General features: G+C 38.2%; 1 protein-coding gene across 6 annotated transcripts in view; it reads right to left on the bottom strand.

Annotated features, from left to right (window-relative positions):
* The window catches only part of FIP2 (potassium channel tetramerization domain-containing protein / pentapeptide repeat-containing protein), a 53,552-nt gene extending 50,351 nt beyond the window's left edge, over window positions 1–3,201 (bottom strand). For 3 of the 6 annotated variants that reach the window (XR_015262943.1, XR_015262942.1, XM_086779933.1), the window contains exon 1: window positions 2,682–3,118. Coding sequence is in view for 3 of the 6 variants with exons in the window: in XM_086779933.1 (XP_086636059.1) it covers window positions 2,682–2,730 (49 nt within the window). In the remaining 3 variants the exon portion in view is untranslated. The other 3 variants (XM_086779934.1, XM_086779932.1, XR_015262944.1) reach the window with 2 other exon arrangements.
* Window positions 3,202–21,384: the final 18,183 nt, after the last annotated feature.

Below are 21,384 nucleotides of genomic sequence, written 5' to 3' on the forward strand. Positions count from 1 at the left end.
CCTCTTGAAACCGCACGTGAATCTACTCCATCCATAATTTTCCTTGCAGAGTGATTGCCTCCTCTTGCTCTTGTAGTAAAGCAGTGGACTGTCAGGCCATGCTTAATAACATTAATGGTATGTGTGATCCCCAATTATGATCATTGTCTTCCTTGTAATAGAGACAAGGTGTCACCAACTTGGACATTTCCCAGTATGAAAGGGATCTGGCGGACTGCACGATGTCGAAATAACGTGACCGTGTGAGGTTGCGCAAACCACTTCATGAGTTGACCAGAGGGAGTGGGCAATATAATCAACGGGTCTATGCACAATGTGCAAACATGAAGAATATGTTTTCCAACCCAAGTGAAGAGGTTGATGATGCAATTGCAAAGGTCTTAAGCAAAGGTATGGTAAAGTATGCATTGGAAAACCCCAAATTCAAAACCATTGGTGATGATGTTGCAAGAGAACGCTTGAAGGAGGTAAGCAATACCTTCATAGCTATACAGATTTTCAAGGCATATGTGACAAGGTAGGGATTAGCTCCGAATCCTATGCTATGATTTATAAGCAATTGGATGCAAGGTTTAAGGCTGTTCTTAATAAGAGATGGGTAGTGCTCATCCCTAAACCGTTCCATGTAAAGCAGGCACGAAAAGATCTTAATGCAGAAGTCTTAGACACAATTGGTGAGCCAATACATTTGGAACACACACAAATGCTTAAGTCTTTGGAAATGGGAGATTATCCTGGAATACAAAGAATCACACTCCTAAAATCTAGGAGAGTTACTATTTTTGGACAACCCTGCATGGAAATTATGTTCGCATCATTACATTCATAAGCTAGGCAAATGGGGGGACTTCCTTGAGCACCTTTGACAAAGCCTACAAGTTGAGATATTTTTAGAGATGAAGTTTATGGGAGGAACCATCTCTTAGATTGGGACATGTGGCAAGACACTGGATTTATGATTCCAAGAAATTAGTTTCTAGATATTGTTTTTCGCTTGTTCTGTTTTGTCTTGGACCAGCAAGAAACGGCCTACAATGGCACTTTCTTCTACATAACTTGAGTACAAGACAGCTTGTTTTGCTGCTTGTGAAGTAGTATGGCTGAGGAGGATTTTAGTGGACATGGAAGTTCAGATTAGTGTCACTACAGCCTTGCAATGCAACAACCAGAGTTGCATGGTTATTGCCAAGAACCTTGTGTTTCATGCTCGAACGAAGCACATTGAGATTCACTATCATTATGTATGAGAGTTAATTGAGGATGAGATAGTGGAGCTTGAGTATTGTTCTACGGACCGAAATTGCGTCGACATCTTCACCAAGGCTCTTGGGAAGAATCCGCTCACTTGGCATCTTCATCATCTTGGCGTTACGCCAAACACATAATGTCTTCCGACAAACATTGAGTGGAGGTGTTAGTATGCACTCAATGCCCACCTATCAGCATGTTTCTCACATCTATGTTTAGTGCACATTTGTAAAGGTCTCCAATTATGAGGAGAAGCCACTGGTGCACGTGTCTTTGGTGGGAAGCTTAGACGCCGATGGGATCATTATTGTGACCATTGATGGTTAGGAGATGGTTGGGAATGCAAGCGTTAGCTGGGTCCCGAGAGTATGGTGAATATTCATGGAATATTCCGTAATACCTAAGTTCATTATTAGTGGTGGACGGTTGGCCGCTTGATACACGGGCAGTGACCACGTCCATACAACGTAACCGACCGCGTTGTATACGTGCCTACCACACCACCTGTAGCACTATATATGGACATAGTGATCACGAGCTAAGAAATCCAATGCTTGTGAGTATCCACACCCTCTACACTTAGTACTTCCTCCATTTAGAGTCTATCTAGATCACCATCTAAGCTCTACTTGAGAGCACACAGGTGGACAGCACCATCAGATTGTACCTGTCTCAAAAAACTGAAATTCTCTATCTATTGCATTGTCTATTGCACTTTGTTCTGCTATCTATCTTTCCATTGTGCTATATTCTTATACCTTATGGTCGGTCCTAACATTGGCATCAAAGCTCGCCGCCCAACCATAGAGGCGTTCAAGTTCAACCCTGGGCTAGAGGTTAGAAGTATCTAAAGATTAGCTCCACGTGCAAAGCCCTAGTGTCCCATACTACTAGGACACACCCATCTGATGTGTGCACATATAGTAGTCTCAGTAGGGCCTACAGTCCAAGTATGAGAAGCTCTGCCTCAAATTGACTCAGTAACTCACTTATGTAGGCCTCATCGCGTCCCCGGGTTAACCTAACCTTGGGTTAGTTTTGTTAAACCTTCTCAAGCCTGCCTTGCAATGTAAAAGAGGAAGAGCATTAGGATCTGTTTGCGTTTACTTTTCGCCATGTCCCATTTTCAGCCTGTTGGGACGTCGATTCAATATCTATGCAAAGCACAGTACAATATGCCCAAAAAAAAAGAACAAGCAAATTGGAGGCAATCATGTGGCTTCAGAGGTGAAGCAACGGTTTCAAAAATTTGAAAGAAAGAAAAAAGTTTTTATCCCATTTATAATTTATTTTACCCATTTTTCCCTTGCTCTCAAACACATCAACCTCTTCCTTTTCCTGTGCAGGATCGAACAAGAAAAGGCAGCGCGCGCACCCACACACAGACAAAAACAAAAACAAAAACCAAAAAAAAAGCAAAAAAGCAGACTCACCGACGTTGAGCTCTACCACGGAAGAAAATTCGTTCTCCTCGCTGCCCATGTTTGCTGTGAATTGTGCTGTGTGGCCTTCTGAAACGAAACGAAATCAAATCAAATCAAATGAATCTCACACGAGGTGAGATGAGATGGTCGGTCGGCGCGCTCTCTCTCTCTCTCTCTCTCTCTCTCTCTCAGCAGGGATCGGGCTTGCAGGGCTTGACCCACGCACAGGGGTGAAGGCGAGGATCGCCCATTACAGAAGCTTCTACTTCTATACTCTTCCTCACTCTCACTCAAAGAATCATTTCATACCCACATAAGAGCTAAACATATAGACAAAACGTGTGTGTGTGTAGCATGGTGTGTGTGTGTGTGTGTGTGTGAGAGAGAGAGAGAGAGAGTGTGTGTGTGAGTGTGTGAGTGTGTGTGTGAGAGAGAGAGAGAGAGTACATGAACTAACAAGTGTTTTCCAATTAATGTTCTTATGCGTGTGCACTCCTTTGTTTTCAAGGATTAAACCTTTAACTCCATGTTCTGTATGTGTACATGTCTTTGTACACATGCAAGTGGATGCATGCTCTCTCTTTTATGTTCGTGTCTCATTGCGCATACACTCGATAGTTTTGTTTTAGCTAGCAATTAACAATAAGAAGATTTTTATTATGAATGTGTGTGTGCGTGCTCGTGTGTGCCCACACGTATATAGTGTTGTAAGACTTCTAGTTTGGCACATGTTTTTCCATTACTTTTTAAAAAAAAACATATGCATATGGAAGAAATATTGGTTTCATATGTTTGAATGTAAATAGTGTAATAAAGAGAATAGGTAAAATGCTTAGTTTTTCCAAGAAAATAGGTAATGTCAGAGTGTAATAATGTAAATAGTGTAATAAATAGAATAAATAAAATGCTTAGTTTTTAAAAGAAGAGTATTGGTGTGGTTGATTAAGTTAAATAGTTTATTGATTTATGAGAAGCTTCATGTAGTGGTAAAACAAACAAGCACATGGGTTTGAGAAAAAGGAGGGGAGCACATGTGATCGTACTTAGAGTAAGAATAAAAAAGCACTTCTTGAATTGAGAGTATTCTTTTGGTATTATAATGGCTTTGATGATTCAAATATATCGTTTTACTAAGAATAATAAGGATATGTTAACAATAGTATTAGTAATATTGGGAAGCCTCCTCAAGCCATAAATATATTGTTTTACTAAAAATAAAGAAGATATGTCAACATTAGTATGTACCATAAAACAATATTCCAAAGCAAAAGTAGACTCTTATATATCGCTTTTTGTGAAATCCATTCGCGCAAGCTATAGAAGCAATGTGTTCCAATAATTTTTGGTATTGTATTTCCATACATAAAGTTATGAGAGAATCAAGTTCCATACTTTAGTATTATTAAATGAGAGCTTGTCTAAGTACATGGCATCTTTAGTTGAGGACTTAAAAGGGAAAAATGGATCTACAAGATTATTGAGGAGCAAGATAACCAAGAAGAGGAAAGCTGAGTTATTAACAACTTTTAGCATTTTTGGTACCAAAGTCATCAAAAGTTTAAGCTTTTGGGTTGGGTAATTATGTCAACCTATCCACTCATAGGGATATCTAATGGCGAAAGAGACCAATCAAGTACTAGACACTAAATGGGATGGGAAACAAAAACTAGGTGATTGGTGATTAGTTTGGCATAGTATCAAGTGTTGTCCTATAATTTTGCAACTTAAAATCAACAAGAAAATAGTTATGGATCTGATTTCTTATGCCAACTTTGTAATATTCTTAGTTCTATAGAATGTCCTCAAAGTATATGTGGAGGAACAATTTAACTATGTGGTTAAGAGACAAACTATTTTTAGAAAAAGATTTTTCCTCATTAAAAAATTGGAGTCTCAAGGGTATAAAAGAATTTATATATTATAACATACATCTCCTGTTTTATTATAACTCATGATTCCAAAGTCCACATATAGAAATTAAGTAGTCTAAATATATGCCCACAGTCTAAAACTTTGATCACATTTGTTAGATGAAATTAAGTAGTCTAAATATATGCCCGCAATCTAAAACTTTGATCACATTTGTTAGATGAAATTTGTGGTAATCAACAAAAGTTATGATAATTCAAGGTATCTTGTTTTATCTTATAACTTTGAACACATTTGTTAGATGAAATTTGTGGTAATACAATAAAAGTTATGATAATTCAAGGCAACTTGTTTTATTAACTCATGATTCCAAAGTCCACGTATAGAAATTAAGAAGTCTAAATCTATGCCCACTTTGTTAGATCAAAATCGTAGGTATTACAACAAAAGTTGATAATTTAAGGAAGTTGGATAGTCTATCTTGTGAGATAGTCCCTAAAGAGTTTTATAAGACCTAAAGATAAAATTTTGTTCCTTTCTTCCCTTTTACTTTATACTTTGAATTGTGATTCAACATTTTCTTATGGTAAATTATGATGAATAGTCTACCTTGTGAGATAGTCCCTCTAACAAAGAGTCTATAAGACTTAAAGATAATAAAGATTCCCTTTCTTCCCTTTTGATTTATAATTTAAAATCATGATTCAACATTTTCTTATAGTAAATTAAGATAATATTTTGGTTTAGTTTTAATACCTTAATTAAATAATCTAAATAGTTATATGTTTAATCCATTCTTGCATATACACGACACGTAAGTCTCTTATCTATCATGTACATATGTATAAAGTTACCTTGTGCCTACAAGCATCTTATCTATTATTTACATATGTATAAAGTGAGCCTGTGCCTACAAGCATCTTATCTATTATTTACATATGTATAAAGTGAGCCTGTGCCTACAAGCATCTTAACTATTATGTACATATGTATAAAGTGACCCCATGCTTACAAGCATCTTTAGAAATCTATAGTAGGGTGTGGACTATTTATTTGTAGGGTTCATTGCATTGATACGATCTTGATGTTCTTGAATGGGCTAAAAAAACAAGTAATCAAGGGCTACATTCTGGCAAAATGTTGGAAAGATTAGTGGAGAAAGCATTGAAGATGGAAATGAGTAAGCTAAAGAAAAAGGAGAAGAGCAATGATAGTGAGGAATCAAGCTCTAATGAAGACATAAAAAATACCAAGAGAAGAAGAAGAAGAAGAGTAAAAAGAAAAACAAAAAAAGGTACGATGTTGAAAGTGAAGATTCTAAGATAGACTAAGAGATTTTAGAAAAGCAAAAGAAGTAAAGAAAGAAAATGACTTGGAGAAGTAGTTAAAGGCCATCACTAAATAGTTGTCCGAGTTAACAAACAAGAGAACGAGTCCACCTAGGCAAGGGGAATATGGTGTTCATGGTGTTATCAATAAAAAGGAGAATGAGTCCACCCAGGCAAGGGGAATATGGTGTTCATGGTGTTATCAATAAAAAGGAGAACTATTCCACCTAGACAAGGGGAAGTATGCTGTTCATGGTGTTTCCAATAAACGATAGAACTATTCCACCTAGAAAAAGGGATATATGATGTTCATGAGGTTACCAAAAAATAAGAGAACTAGTCCACTTAAATAAGGAGAAGAATGGTGTTCATGTGATGTTACCAAAAAGGGCACACAAAGGTTAGATGTAATATGTAACTAGTAATGGTGTTCATGATGTTACCAAAAAGGACACACAAAGGCTGGATGTACTATGTAACTAGTAATGGGGAGGGTAGGGCACACTAAAAACATTTGCAGCATAAGTAGTCACTATAAGTATATGTCGTGGAAGGACCAGTACTTAGCACCAAGAGGAAGAGGGATTTACTCCGACTACTAAGGAGGAATAATTGAGGATGTCGAGTGCCAAAATTGTATAAGTATGGAGATCAATGGCATTTTTAACTAGAGTTTCCCTTAGGAAACATAGGAGCTGATCTTAGTGCTAGACTACGGACTTTACCAGCCTTGCAGATTGTCATCACAAAAGCTCGCGATCTCAAAGTGCATGTGGTGCTCGAAATCATGGGTGAAAAAATCTATACCATTGAAACTAGAAGTAACTATAATGGGCAAAAGAAAAAGAGAAAGCTAAAAGAATCACAAAATTACCTATAATGGTGGACATAAGAAAAAGAGAAAGCAAAAAGAATCACAAAAGACTTCACAGAAGAAGGAGGTCACTATGCATTGCTCTAAGGAAGTAGAGGAAAGAGAACATTAGGATAGAGAGAGGAGATTAAGAAAAGTAGCAAAAGAGTGTCAAAATAGTGTTGGGCATGAGAATTTCACAAGAAAAGGAGCAAAAAGATATCAAGGGAGAAAAAAGAGTGAAGAGAAGAGACATCAAGAAGAAAACATAGATGTAGCCATTGTTATGGTAGATATGTGTGAACGTAGGCTAATAATGGGCCAGGGCAACCTTAGGAGGTTTTCTTCTTGAGTGTGTGTAAGTGACCTTATCATGTCACTTCACTTGTACTTTACTCATTCTCATCAATCTACTTTGAGTGTTATGCTTCTATCTATCTCTCCTTGCTTGTTGCATTTATGTGAGTGTTGCTACCTTTGTCTCCACTCCAACAATTAGTATCAAAGCAGGTTCTTTTGGCCCTCACCCCCTTGTCATCTTCTCCTCGAGCTGCTCTTTTGATTATCTCAAATTGAGCTATCCTCTTAAGTGGACGAGATATACCCTATAGTGTGCTATTAACTATGTTATCCTTGTTTTTGGGTGTTTCAGGTGCGTATTAAGGCTCGTTTGCATGTTGTAAGGTTTTCACTGACATCTTAGGGGAGTGTCATTTCAAATTATCTTTGTTTGATATTAGGTTTTGTTTAATATTAGGTTTTGTTCACAACAACAGTATCATACATTTGGTGTATAGACAAGGCCATCATTGTCATTGTGATAACATCTTTGAGCTCATCATTAATAGCTTGGATAGCATCATCATCATTGTTCATCGATTTTTGCATTTTTGGCTAGTAATATTTCTATACTCTACCCTACCATTTTTGGTTATAGTAATATTTTTATACTCTACACTACCATTTTTCATACACTTTGCAGGTTTATTTGTCATCACATCAGTGATCACCATCTTGGATGCATTCAGTGTGTGTGGGCATTGAAAATTTTGCATTTTGTGTCAAAGATTTGTTATTTACATGCTGAAATGGCATGCAGTGATATATTTGGGATGCTTTCCATGCTAAGGATAAGCTTAACGGGACCAACTAGGTCTTATATGATGTGCCATGTATTATTTGCCAAGTGGTTCACCAACACATAACAACATTTCAAATGGTTATAGAATGTTGTTATTGGCATTGAGGCGTGCGCTATCTCACCAACGCAGAATAATACATGTACTTTGATGGTGTTACTAGTTTAGATTTAACTGTGGCATCTGTGTGAGCAAGAAAGCCAAGTGGGATGTTAGGGATGCACATGCATATGCATTGGTGGCATTTCCATGAAAAGGAGCATTATTTCTCATATTTGCTCATGTAGAACTGCCAAGCAAGCTTGGGATGCACTTGTTGTGCTTTACCAGGTACGTAACGAGTCACAATTGGCTTACTTGCATGAGAAGTTATAGTCCGAGCATACGAATGAGGGAGACTTAATGAATGGGTTCCTCACAAGGATCAAAGATCTTAGAGAATAGCTTGTACGTATTGATGAGGCCTATCTAAACAGCTCATTGATGTCTATTGTTCTCATAGCTTTATTAGATTCATACCAAGGTCTCACATCCATACTTCGGAAGGGTAACCGCAATGCTCTTACGTTTGATGAGTTGGTTGGTGAGAATAAAAAGGAGGATGAGCTAAGCTTTAAAATGGGTTCAAATGTGCCTAATTTATATAGACCCTTGTGTATAGGAGGATGCACATTTTACACCCATAGGTAACCCTTAAAGTTGAGAGAAAGCGATGAGATTAAATCTTAGAATTTTATTATGTTTTGCCCTAGATATGCACTATTAATCCTAATGATAGAATATTAGTATTATGAGATAAAAGATTAGTATTATGACCCTAGAGCTCTCTTTTTTCTAGAGAGACCACTCTTTTTTTGTCTCTACATAGAAATAGGTAGAAGTGTGATAGGAAATAATTGGTCATCCTAAAAGAGAAGACTTGTATCTCTTCTAGGGAGGAAACTAAGATTATTGGCTTTGAGATGTCGAGGCCATAGACTCCCATGTAGACTTTTGTCACATCAATGGCAAAATGAGCTCAATATTTCTAAAGTTCTAGTCAGGTCAATGGCCACATAGAGAGATGAACCCTCATGTTTGAAAGAATCTATAAAACTCTCACGCTTTGCAAGAAGAGCAAGGAAAAAAGCCTTAGTAGAGGTTAAAAAAGAAGTTAAGTGCATTCTGCAAGAGGACACCAATGTGGAAGATCTTAGGCAAGTGCATGAGCACTTCAAAATGTACATTCTCAGAAGGCAAAGAGGACCCCTAATGGGAAGCCTAGAACGTCTTACGATGGACCAGCTAAAGTTAAGGAGACTCGATGAAGATCCAAAACTAATATACATTGGGAAAGAAGAAAAGGACCTCACTGACCTACTTACAGAGTTCCAAGCTCGCTTCACTTGGAAATACACGAACATGAAGTGTGTACGTGGAAAACCCAAATACACAACACTCACTAACAAGAAGTTAGCCAAGTGAAGAGTACTCACCTTTTGTGTGTCGTGGGAACTTGTGGTGGCTTACCCACCATCTCATGGATGCAAGCTAGCACGTGCGAAGACCCACCTCCTGCTATCACCAGGAAGTTGTCTATGTAGAGCTTGGTACTCTCGTTGTTGCAAGACCGTGCTTGACCGTGCAAGACAATAGTTCACTCTCACTTTCTCACTAGCAAGACATGGCAAGACCAAGAGGACAAAGAGGGAAAGACTCACACACAAGCACTACCAAGAGGACAAGAGGGAAAGACTCGCACACACTCACTCTCACACAAGCACTACCAAGAGGGCAAGAGGATAGGGTAGAGAGCTAGAGCACACTCTCAATCAACACTCAAGGGAATGTCCCTTTCTCATTAGTTAAAGTCACTTATATACATGTAACTTATTGGTCACGGGCGTTCACACTCACTGATGTTGGACACCCAACACTTAAAAAGTGAACTAATGAGAAGTAACTAGAGATCTTTCGTGAGGTGCATAGGATGACGATCTTTATACAAGCTATGCCATCTCCATTGAGTACAACTTGAAGTGCAAATGCGAGATTAGGGCGTGTTACATGCATCTAAAGTCTTTCTTTGGGTAAACATTGCATGGTTTGGGTGACCAATTGATAGTTCTTGATGTCCATGGCCACCCCTTATTGACTGTAAACATCCAAGCCCTTTTCTTAGCTCTTCCACAAGTTGGATGTGTCTTCTTAGCTCGTTTTGTTGATGATGACTTCTCCATTATGCATTGTGTACAAGGTCTTGACAAGATGTTTTTGGTGGTGCCTGTTAACCTTGGGTTAACATTTCTCCCTCCTAGTTCTAGTCTGCGTCCTTGGACCTAGGGAACAATTGGTTGTGGTGAAAGCTTGAGAGGAAAGTGATTTAAGAGGTTCTTGGTGGTGAAGTTGCAAGACACGTCACATGGTGAGGCTAGTCAGTGCTGTTTGATTGGAGAGTCAATGTTGAGGGTACATATGTCGGTACAAATGCACATGCATGGGAAAATACAAGTAAGTGTGTGTAATGCATGTTCTTGAATGTTGTAAGCACCTACCTACTTATATGCTTTTTAAATTTGAACAATGTGCTATGCAAGAAAGAGTTGATGGGAAGGGTTGTTGATGTCGAGGATTAAGAAATTGGCCAATGTGCATAGTGTGTGGGTGTTGGCCAAATATATTTATTTTTCACCTTTCTCCCAAAATAATGAGGTGGCCTTTATGCATGTCTTTATGCATGTCCATGCATAAAGGCCTTTATGCATGTCCATGCATGAGACAAGCGACTTCGACTTAGACTCTTATGCATCTCTCTAGCACATGGCGACACAAATTGACATGAAGTGAGATAGTGGGAATCACAGCTATAGTGTTGTGAATTAGGTGAATTTTCTTGCGGTGGTAGGAAATATTTTGGATTGTTGACAAATCTTTGTAGTCGATAACTGACGATAGGAGTATGTCGATGATAGCAGGTGTTGGGGTTCTGCAAAAATGTGTCTGGATCATATCTTCAAAAGTGACATGATAGTGCCCAAGCAAGTATTGCAAATGATAGTGGTAAAAGGTGATGTGATCCATGTCCGGGCCTTCATTGAGGTAAAAAATAAAGTGGGAGTTTCCCCATGAGGTGGGTCGCCTTCTGTCGACCAATGAGAATGATAGTGAGGTTAAGAAAGCGCCTGGTTTGCAACAAAATCTAGATCTCGGATATCTTTCCATAAAAGAAGTAGTGACAATATGTAGGCACGGAAATCCTTAAAAGATGACTGGTGGGATAGTTGAAAGTGAGGGAAATTATAAAGGTGGTTGGGATCCTGCTTTTATAGATTGTAGAATTCCAAATTAGACCATCTTCTTTCATGTGGCATATAAGTTGGTTTAATTCTACAGGAAAGAGGTGCAGTGGCATATAAATCTAAGTAATGTGGTATGGTTAACCACTTGATCCTCCATTCAGGTTGTTCCCCACACCATCCTTCTGTTTGGTCCACTATGTCTTGCTCGATCATTTTGTACCCTCCTTTGTCCTTTTGGGGCGGTGTTCTCTTCTCCATCTTCCATAGCATATCTTCCATAGCATATGTGAATAATGAAAGTTACCATCTGTATCTCTAAGAGATTTGCTAGATGAGGGTTGGAGAGATTGGTGTCACGTGCTATTATGTCCCACAATTAGGCGTGGTGCACAAGATAACTCTTTGAACATCATCTTTTGGGAGAAATGGCTTGCTTAGAGGATCATAAGGAATAATCTATTGTACTGCCTTGTCGGAAGATCTGGTCTTGTGTGTATTTCTCCTTTGGTGATGAAGTCGTATTCCCATGACTCAATGCTATCAAAGATATCTGTAGTACTATAATGAAGCACTCATGTTCATCTACGACATATGGCTTTGAGGCTTGTGGAATCTGACTCAGTTTCCACTAAATGTTTCATCTAGCAGCATAGGCAGGGGTGGCAGAACATCACGAGTTTCCATCCAAGCATCATCATCATCGATTGCATCACCTTTTTCTCGGCATGCATCATCATCTTGTAGCTTGTGATGTAGATCCTCTGCTTCCTTATCCCCACTAGTCTTTGAAAATGGGAGAGGTAAGAGTGATGAGGATAAGTCAGTTGGTGTAACCTGCTTGCTCATTCTGTCAAGTTCCACCCTTGTGACCATACGTGGCTGTCTCCAAAGATAAGTTTTCCATTGCACTTTTTCTTCTTCTAGGATTTGTGGGTAATTGACATGGTCATCATGGAAGTGTCTTTGGGATTTGGAGCTTTGTATTAGATGGAGAAGATGATGTGTAACAATGCATTGAAGTTTTAAAATGCCCAATGATAGATACAGTGGCGAATCCCTTGAGTTAAGATAACATTATGTAGCCTATGCTTATGAGATTCCTAAAGTCCACATCCATGCTAAGTTGTTCTGCAAATTGTTTTGAGGGTACTCCACAACTTCCTTCAATGCATGAGGCATAGTGACTTCATGGAATACATCCGACTTCCTAAGAAGTAAAGCCCATGCCCAAAAATTGAGAACTATCGGACGTAGATCAAGAGTTGCCACCAAGTCTTGTGGATTTTCCAATAATATATCATCATGTAATACTCCCATCACTAAGGTTGGGTGAGCATACCAAGTCAACACTTAAGTCAACCATGCAAGTTGGTGGAATGTTATTGTATTTCAAAGATCAATCTTGTGTTGGTGGATGAGTGATAGTTGTAGAGTTGAGATTAGCATCATCTTCCATGAGGTGGTTGGCAAATGGAGGCTAGAGATCAATTCAAAAAGAGGAGCACCATGATCTCTAATTACAGTAATGGTTAAATCTTCCATTTCCCTGTTTCAAATTTGTTCATTCAATTCAGCAGGCCACTCTTCCTTGAAATTCCTATTTTTTGATTCCAATGAGCTACATCTTGTTTTGTATTTATACTTTTCCTCTATTAAATGGCTTATGGAGTCTTGCATTTCCTATTGTCCTTTGAGAGATCTATCTTCCAACTCCTTATACTTTGCATTTGCTTGTTGGAGAATTGTTTGTTTCTTTTGGCATCTTTTTGATTTCTGCTAAGTATAGCTTTTCTTTGTCCTCCTAAAATATTTTGAGTTCTCATTACTTCATCTGTCAAGTAATTCTTTTCAATTCCCATGCAAAGGAGCGACCCATCTTGATCTCCAAGCTGCATTTGAAGAAATTCCTCCTTTTGTTTGTGATTATGTGTTATAGTATCCATCTTTTGCTTCAAGTGAGTGGACATTCTCTCCATTTTAACTGCTTTATCAGCTTCCCATTGTAGAGTGGTTGCCCTACTATTGGCCTCCTGGAGTTTTTGAATTAATTTTACATTTTCATTTTGCAAATTTGTTAGCTTTCTCATGGATCCTCGAATGTGATTTTGGAGCTTAGAAAGGCTGTGACCCATTACGGCATATGACAATGCCACACTTTCCTCCACCGGTATAGTGAATCATCTAGTTTAGGAGTGCAGGTGGATTCATCACCAAGAATATTTTTCCTTAATTGGGAAAGAGATACCCTATGCGGTAGGTGTGAATCCAATTTATGGAACTTAAGGATGGGCATGTCCAGCTGAATTTCATACTTAGTAGAGCTAAATCTAGGCCACCTTCTCTTTCGGATGTAGGATTTCATGGTGGGAGATGGATTGGCGGAAGAAGTGAGTGGTGTGGATTGAGTGGTAGTAGATGTGGGTATTGGTGTTAACCACTCAGGTTAACATGGCCTTGACTATCCTATTTTTTTAGGGCATTCTGCCAACTTATGATGTTGTCACTTCATTTTTGCACTAAAAAGATGTCCTGTATTTCAAACGACACAACATTTTCATATGACGATAGCTGTACTTTATGAGTGCATAACCTTACATTGGGCGTATTGTAAAATAATAGGGGAAGTCTTAGACTTCATATATGTAAATGCTAAGCTAGTAAAAGACCACCATGGACTATTTTTTAAGTCATGGCCGGCCATGTGTGAACACTAGTCACATGTACATAAGTCAATTTCTCAATAAGCAAAGCATAATCATTCCCCTTTGCAATAGATTGTATGTGATTCCTCTCTCTCTCTCTCTCTCGCATGTGATTTGTTATAATCTTGCATTGCATGATGAAGTGCAAATGTGCTTAGGGTATATGATTAGTGGTTTTCTTTTGCATAATCTTTTCTTTTTCAAGTGAGTGTGAGAGATTACCAAAGTAGACATCCTCTTCTTGCGTTCATCATAGTAAGATTGAGCACACTCTTTACGTCCCATTGACTATGGAGCTCTCTGGTGTGACAACGTAGTAAGGATGCGAATGATTAGCTAGCCACCCATAAGAGGAAGTTGCAGATTACCACCACCTGCGGCTCTTTGGCAAATTTTCCAATGACAAGTTAATCGGTGGAAGACAAGGTGAGTGCTTCTAATTAACACATTTAGTGCCGTTGGCCAGGAAATAGCCTTAGGGCTTAGCCTCAATTCCATCCATTCCAAGCATTGGGTACACCCAATATTGCCTATTGTTGATTAGGAGGTCACACTGAAAAACAATGGTATTGGAGAATTAGAAGTGATTTTGACTCTGTTTTGATGTTGTTTTACATGCCTTTTTTATTTGGGTTAATTTGCATGGCACTAGAGTAGAGATTGCCTATTGTTGATTAGGAGGTCACACTGAAAAACAATGGTATTGGAGAATTAGAAGTGATTTTGACTCTATTTTGATGTTGTTTTATATGCCTTTTTTATTTGGGTTAGTTTACATGGCACTAGAGTAGAGAATTTGCAAGAAAAAGAGCATTTAGGAAGAGGGTTTATGCTTGATAAGAGAGAGAAATCTCTATTTTTTAACATTATTTTAGTGTTTTTTATTTGTTTTAGTTGCATAATCTTGTGTAGCAAGTGCATAAGGTCATTAGGAATAAAAAAACATTGCATAAAACCTTCATAAATTGCTTTTTTTTTGCTAATTAGTCCTTAATTTCTAGTTTTTTGAACTTGAAAAAATCCCAAAAAACCTATAATTGGAATCAATTTGTGAGATGGGGATTGATTAGAACTGATTAGAGTGTCAAAGGGGCTAGTCATAGTCCAATTTTATCATTAAATCATCACTTCAAACACCAATCTATGCATATTAGACACAAATCAATCTCTTGAAGCCCCAATTTCCCTCTCAAATCAAGGGAATTAGAGACCAAGAAAGAGTGATGAGATTGATGAATCACAAAAAACACCAAACAAAATAAAAACAAGAGAAAACACAAAAACACCTTTGCCTGCTCTATCGAAAAGTTCCAAAGAAGGCAATGTAGGGGCACCTCCAAGAGAGGAAAACCAGAGAGTAAAGCTGAGCAACACTCCAGGCCGCATGTGAAGAGGACAATACTCCACGGACCACCAAATCTAGGTCAGGTCAAAAATGAGGAGCACTTCTTGATGCACCTCTGATCAGGGAGAGTCCTAGACTACAATAAACAATGACTGTAGTGCCTTAAATCCTATTGCCTATGATTCCTAGAGCATCAAGTCCCACCACGTAACTAATACCCAACAAAGTGCCTTTGTTTTAAAATGGAAACTGTCAATTGAGGCTACTTCCAGTGAAAAATCTTTATACGACATGAGTTAACCAAATCCAATCTAGAAGGAGGATTGGTGGACCAATCTGAAATGGAAAGTGCCAGGGTCCAGTAGGCACCAAATTCACCCACCAATCCTGTCAATAGTGCTGTGAACGTTGTAAAAAGAGCTTTCCCTCGCCCTATCTTTGGGATGAGTTCTATTGTGGGTATAGGAGCAAGAACCTCCAGGTTCACTCAAAACGAAACATTGTCTACACTATCCGAAACCACGATTTTCAAAGAACTTGGCAGAGGGATGGTACAAAATCTAGTAGAGGGGCATTGCCCACAAGTAGCCTAGCCCAATCAATCCCACCGCAAGTTAGAAAACAACCTAGAGCCACATTCACATTGCCAAATGAAGCCCCACTAGCAGGAGTAGTACCTCCCTAGACAAGATGGTCCCCTGCAAGAGCAAACCAATTGCTGGGGGGAGTAGAAAAACCTATCCTAAGATTCTAGAAGGGACAGTCGCCCATTGCACAACTAACAACTGGTTCCTATCTGTTTTGGATGAGGAACAACTGGTTCCTATCTGTTTGGATGAGGAACAACTAGTTCCTATCTGTTTGGATGAGGAACAATGGACACGGGGAAGGGAAAAGAGACAGCCTACCGGATTCATTCCTTAAGCTGGCATGAGACCCACCCAAGCACCCATGCATTAGATGCCAATACAGAGTCCATAGGTCTTTCAAACACAGGACCCGTGCCCTTGGAAACAACACAACCTAACCCCATGGGGTACGAGACCATAAATCTAGGAGTAGAAAGTAATGCGCACCCACATCCCTATAAACCATCGCCACACAGATACATAGAAGATATATTAATGTTGGTGGCAAGGGAAGTAGGAAGGGGAGTTGCCATGCAAATAGCTTCTCTAACAAGAGCCCAAGACTAGGGTAGGACAAGACCACTCCACATCTACAAGCTAATGAGAAAATTTGATCAAAATATAGATCCAATTCAATTTCTTCAAAAATTTGAACAAGTTTATGAAGCTTGTGGAAGAATAGATGACCCGACCAAGATCTGTGCATTTAGTCTTTGTTTAGAAAACAAAGCGGACCAGTGGTTTAGATCACTAAACCCCAACGAGAAACAAACATACAAGATCTTTAGACAAGCTTTCACCCTCCAATTGGAGCTAGATGGAGCCCAATATCTCAAATCTATAAGCTTAAGCAAGAAGAGGGGGAGTCCATAAGAGATTATATTGCCAAAGCCAAGTAGCTTCTAATGAGGTGCAGTCCTCAGGAAAGGCTCGATTATCTATCAATGATTGATTGATTCATGATTAGTCTAAAAAGAAAAAGACAACTTAAGTAAGAAGAGGGGGAGTCCATATAAGAGATTATATTGCGAGAGCTAAGTAGCTTCTAATTTGGTGTAGTCCTTGGGAAAGGCTCGATAATCTATCAATGATTAATTGATTCATGATTGGTCTAAAAAGCAAAAGACTGCATGACCATCTCTATAGGTCTAGACACTACACCTTTGATGAGTGTTGCCGTCTGGTAGTGGAACTAGTAGACAACCTGCAGGACATGGATGTTGAAGTCATTCACCCAAATCAAGAAATAGGGGAAGGATAATCTAAGGCCTTTAGTCTCAAAGGAACCCAAACATCAAAGGAAAATATGCTTGTTAAGGACATGTGTATTGAAGAGCTGGCTGACAAACTGCTTAACCACTTAGGCCAAGAATGGCAAGGATAGCCTCAAAGGCAAACTCAAGGTGCTCCACAATCCCCAAACCCTTATCTATACTCTAGAAGAGACATGGTTTGGTGTGCTATCTATCAAAGAAATCATACAAGCACAGAGTGTCCAATGTTAAGACCTAAACCACAACAGTATTGTGCTCATTGACAAGGTAAGGGAGTTATGACATTGCTTATTGTTGGTATCAAGGTAACCAATGTCCTGCACTACTTGCATTGCAAAAAGTTTTAGCCTTACTTGCTCTAGAAAATAACCAACAAAAGGCCCAAAACCAAGTGCCTATGTACCAAATCCAAGTGCCTATATACCAAAACCCTTTACCGAGAGGAATGTATAGACAACCACAAATGCCATTGCCAGCTCTGGTATTACCACCTCAGCTTGTTCCTCCTAGGACAACACCAGTACAACAATACTTGCTGATGTTTCCTGCAGACACAGAGAGTCTAGAGTAGGAGCCTACAAGTCATATGACTCACATGATCCATACAGTCAATACGATCTATATGGACATCCGGAACGATGCAAAACCCACTTGACAAAGAGCTTACAAATAAAACCCCAAATATGGAAAAATGGTCAAAGAAGAGCTAGACAAGCTCATTAATGCAAGATTTTTCTATGAGATAGAACACACAAAATGGGTATCCTCGATAGTGATTGTTCTAAAAAAGAATGGAATACTTAGAGTCTGTGTAAACCTCAAAAAGGTTAATGCTCCCATAGTCTAAGATCATTATCCACTCTCGTATATAGAACACGTATTGGAGAGAGTAGCTGGTGAAGAAGCTTATAGTTTCTTAGATGGTTTCTTAGGATACAACCAAGTGGTGATTGATCCAGCAGATCAACATAAGATAGCATTTGCTATAAAATGGGGAATCTATGTATATCACGTCATGCCATTTGGCCTAACCAATGCCCCTGCCACTTTCCAATGCTTAATGAGCATATCTTTCACAAAAATTTTCTTTGAAAGAGCTTAGAAATATTCATTGATGATTTGTATGTATACTTAAAATGGAAAGATCATCTCACTTGTCTAAGACAAGTCTTTGAGAGATGTAGACTGTATCACATCTCATTAAACCCATTGAAATGCCAGTTTTGGGTAAAGCATGGAATCATTTTAGGACACATTGTCTCCAAAAATGGAATATCCATGGATGATAGCGAATTTTGATTAATATTAAAACTTCCACCCCTAACAAATTACAAAGGAGTCCAAAGATTCATGGGCCATGTTGGTTATTATAGAAGGTTTATCTTCTTATATGCCATATTTTCCTAACCATTGCTATATTTGGTGCCTTGCGTGCTACAGGACGCATCACTAGATGATTACTTATCCTTTTGGAATTTGACTTCACAATCAGAGTTAGAAAGGGTTCATTGCATGTACATGCTGATCATCTTTCAAGAATACTTAATGGAGAACCACCAACACATGTGGAAGATGACCTTATTGATGCTCCTTTATTTCAAATCGACCATGTGCTTGAATGGAGTGATGAAATAGCTCATTTCTTAGTAAATGAACTTCCAACAGATCATCCTATAAACAAGGGCAAAGCTACACGCCTTAGCAAGAAGGCTGCAGTTTATCAAATGATAGCAATAATGCTTTATTATAAGAAGGGTTAAGACAAAATTATAAGAAGGGTTAATGGTTTATTGCAAAATTATAAGAAGGGTTAATCCTTTATTATAAGAAGGGTTAAGACAAAATTATGAGAAAATGTGTTCATGAAGATGACTTTGTTTTCGTTCTTAAACAAGCCCATTCAAGAATAGCTGGTGGACATTTTGTAGCTCTCTTGGCGTAGGACTTTGGTGGGCTACACTCTTTGGTGATGTAGCTGAATTTGTTAAATGCTACGATGAATGTCAAAGGTTTGCCATGGTCCAAGAGAGGGATCGCATGCCTTTAATGTTATGACCCATGTTATTTGAATAATAATCATGGTCATTTAAATTTGCATATATTTTTTATGATGCCTATTTCTCATCATGAACACGTTAGGATTGATTGATGTGATGTCAATTGATTGTTACTACTGACGTGGTTTATGTTTATGAGTTTAGGTGATGAGGTGTGCAAGGGTACTGATTTAGGTGTTGCACAGTGCGAGGGTACCGATTTTGGTGTCGCACGGATGGTGGATTGAGTCATGGCGTGTGGATCGATCTCACAATATTTTGTGGCTGTATTATGGCATTTGATATTATTTTGACATCAGTGTGATGTCTGTGTGTGTGCACGTGTCAATTTATTGTACAGTGTGCGTACGAGCATTAGTTGATTTATTTTGTAATGTGCATATGTGCACAAGTTAGATTATTGTATTAGAAAAATTATGCAAACCTTAGAAGGTTTGAGGACAAAGGTTAATTGAGGACAAAGGCTAAAATTGAGGACAAAGGCTAATTAAATGGCAAAGTCCAAATATGGATGTATACTTTATTTTTAGCTTAAAGCCTGCTTTTTGGAATATATAAAAATACCCACGCGAGAAGAAAGCCACTCACGTTGGGGGGGAAGATTGCACCCAATCTTGTGTTGCCTTGTGTTGATGGTGATGTATTTCTTTCTCTTACTCTAAGTTTGATATGTGTTTTAATTTTTCAATTCAATTCAAGTAGTGGTTTTGATATTTGATTTAATTTATGAGTCTTTTGATTATTTCCTTCAAGAAAATTAAAGGTCCGGTTGCAGTGGTATCAGAGCTTTGGTGACATTTAATTTTCTTGAAGGCGGTGAAAAAGAGGTGAAAGAGACAAAAACAGAGGTGATTTTGGTAATTTTTTTGAAATTTTAATTGAAGTAGAACACGTTTAGGGATTTTCCTTTATGGATGAAATAAAGATTGTTTTTAACCATTGGCTAATAAGTCTCCATCAACCTATTGCCCAAAGGATAAAGAAAAGGTGGTAAACCATTCTCAGAAACCATGAAACCTCTCTCAAAATTGAAAAGCGGTTTAGCTAAATTCTTGACCTCTTTGTGATCTGTTTGTATGGATGGGTTTCAAAATTGATAGTCAATCCAGCTTAGCTTTCAGATTGCTAAACTGTAGGGAGGAAGCAATCTATAATAGAGGGCTGAGAATTATTCATGAGTCTCTTCAAAAATTAATTTGGTTTTTATTTAATTTTTTTCCTCCTCTCCTCTGTGCTGCGCTAGGTGCAAATTTGAGAGAAATATATATATATATAATATATAATTTCCCTCTCTCTCCCTTTTTCGTATCCGACAGTGGCAGCGGCGGCAACAGCGGCAGCGCGCTTCGCGCTTCTATCTCCATCCGGCTGTGCGCAGCGTAGAAAATTTTTTTTTCTTTTAATTTTAATTTTAATTTTCTTCTCTCCATCCCGTCTGCCGGCGGGCGAACGCTGCAAATTCAGGGGGAGTAATTTTAGGCTTTGAGTTTAGTGAGGCTTTTAAAAAAAAAAGAAAAAAAAAGAAGCGATTCTCTAATTGCGCTTTGTGAAGCTTAAACTGTTTTTTTTAAATTTTTATTTTTATATTTTGATGCTGTTGTGGGCGACCTTTTTCTCCAGCGCTCGGCTTTGGGCATTGGCAAGCTTTAAAAGTAAAGTTTTCATAAGCTTTTTAATAAGCTTAATAAGTTTAATATTAAAAGTTTTATGAGATAAAGCTTAGTATAAAGTTTTGATTTTTTTTTAAAAAAAGAGACCCTATTTATAAATATATCATCTCTTCTCTAAATTTAGGTTAGTTGAGCTCATAGTTTCAGGCTGAAAAATGCTTGAAAAAAAAAAGCTTTTATTATAAAGCTTTGTTAAGTTTTTTTTAAATAAGCTTTGTGTAATATGTTCTTTATGTAAGCTTTTTCACGAGTAGACCATGAGGATGAACTAACAATAATGATTTAGTAAAGTTACTTTAATTTTGCACAAGTGATTGAAGCTTTAATTATTCAAGCTTATTTTAAAGAGTACATGGATTATTATGCATATTGTGTATTGAGCTAACTTGGCAAGATTCTCATCTAGTTCGACATTCCTTATGAGATAAGAAATCCTATCTTTTCTCTTGTTTTTAATTTTTTTCTATTTCTTTTAATTGTTAAGAAATGGGTGAATATCCGCACCATCGTACTATTCATCGTACTATTCAGGAACAGCTTGACACCGAAGAGGTTAATGCACTCGGCA

This window comes from Cibotium barometz, chromosome 41 (assembly GCF_041138505.1).
Source record: "Cibotium barometz isolate CiBa-2024 chromosome 41, ASM4113850v1, whole genome shotgun sequence".
Taxonomy (NCBI): domain Eukaryota; kingdom Viridiplantae; phylum Streptophyta; class Polypodiopsida; order Cyatheales; family Cibotiaceae; genus Cibotium; species Cibotium barometz.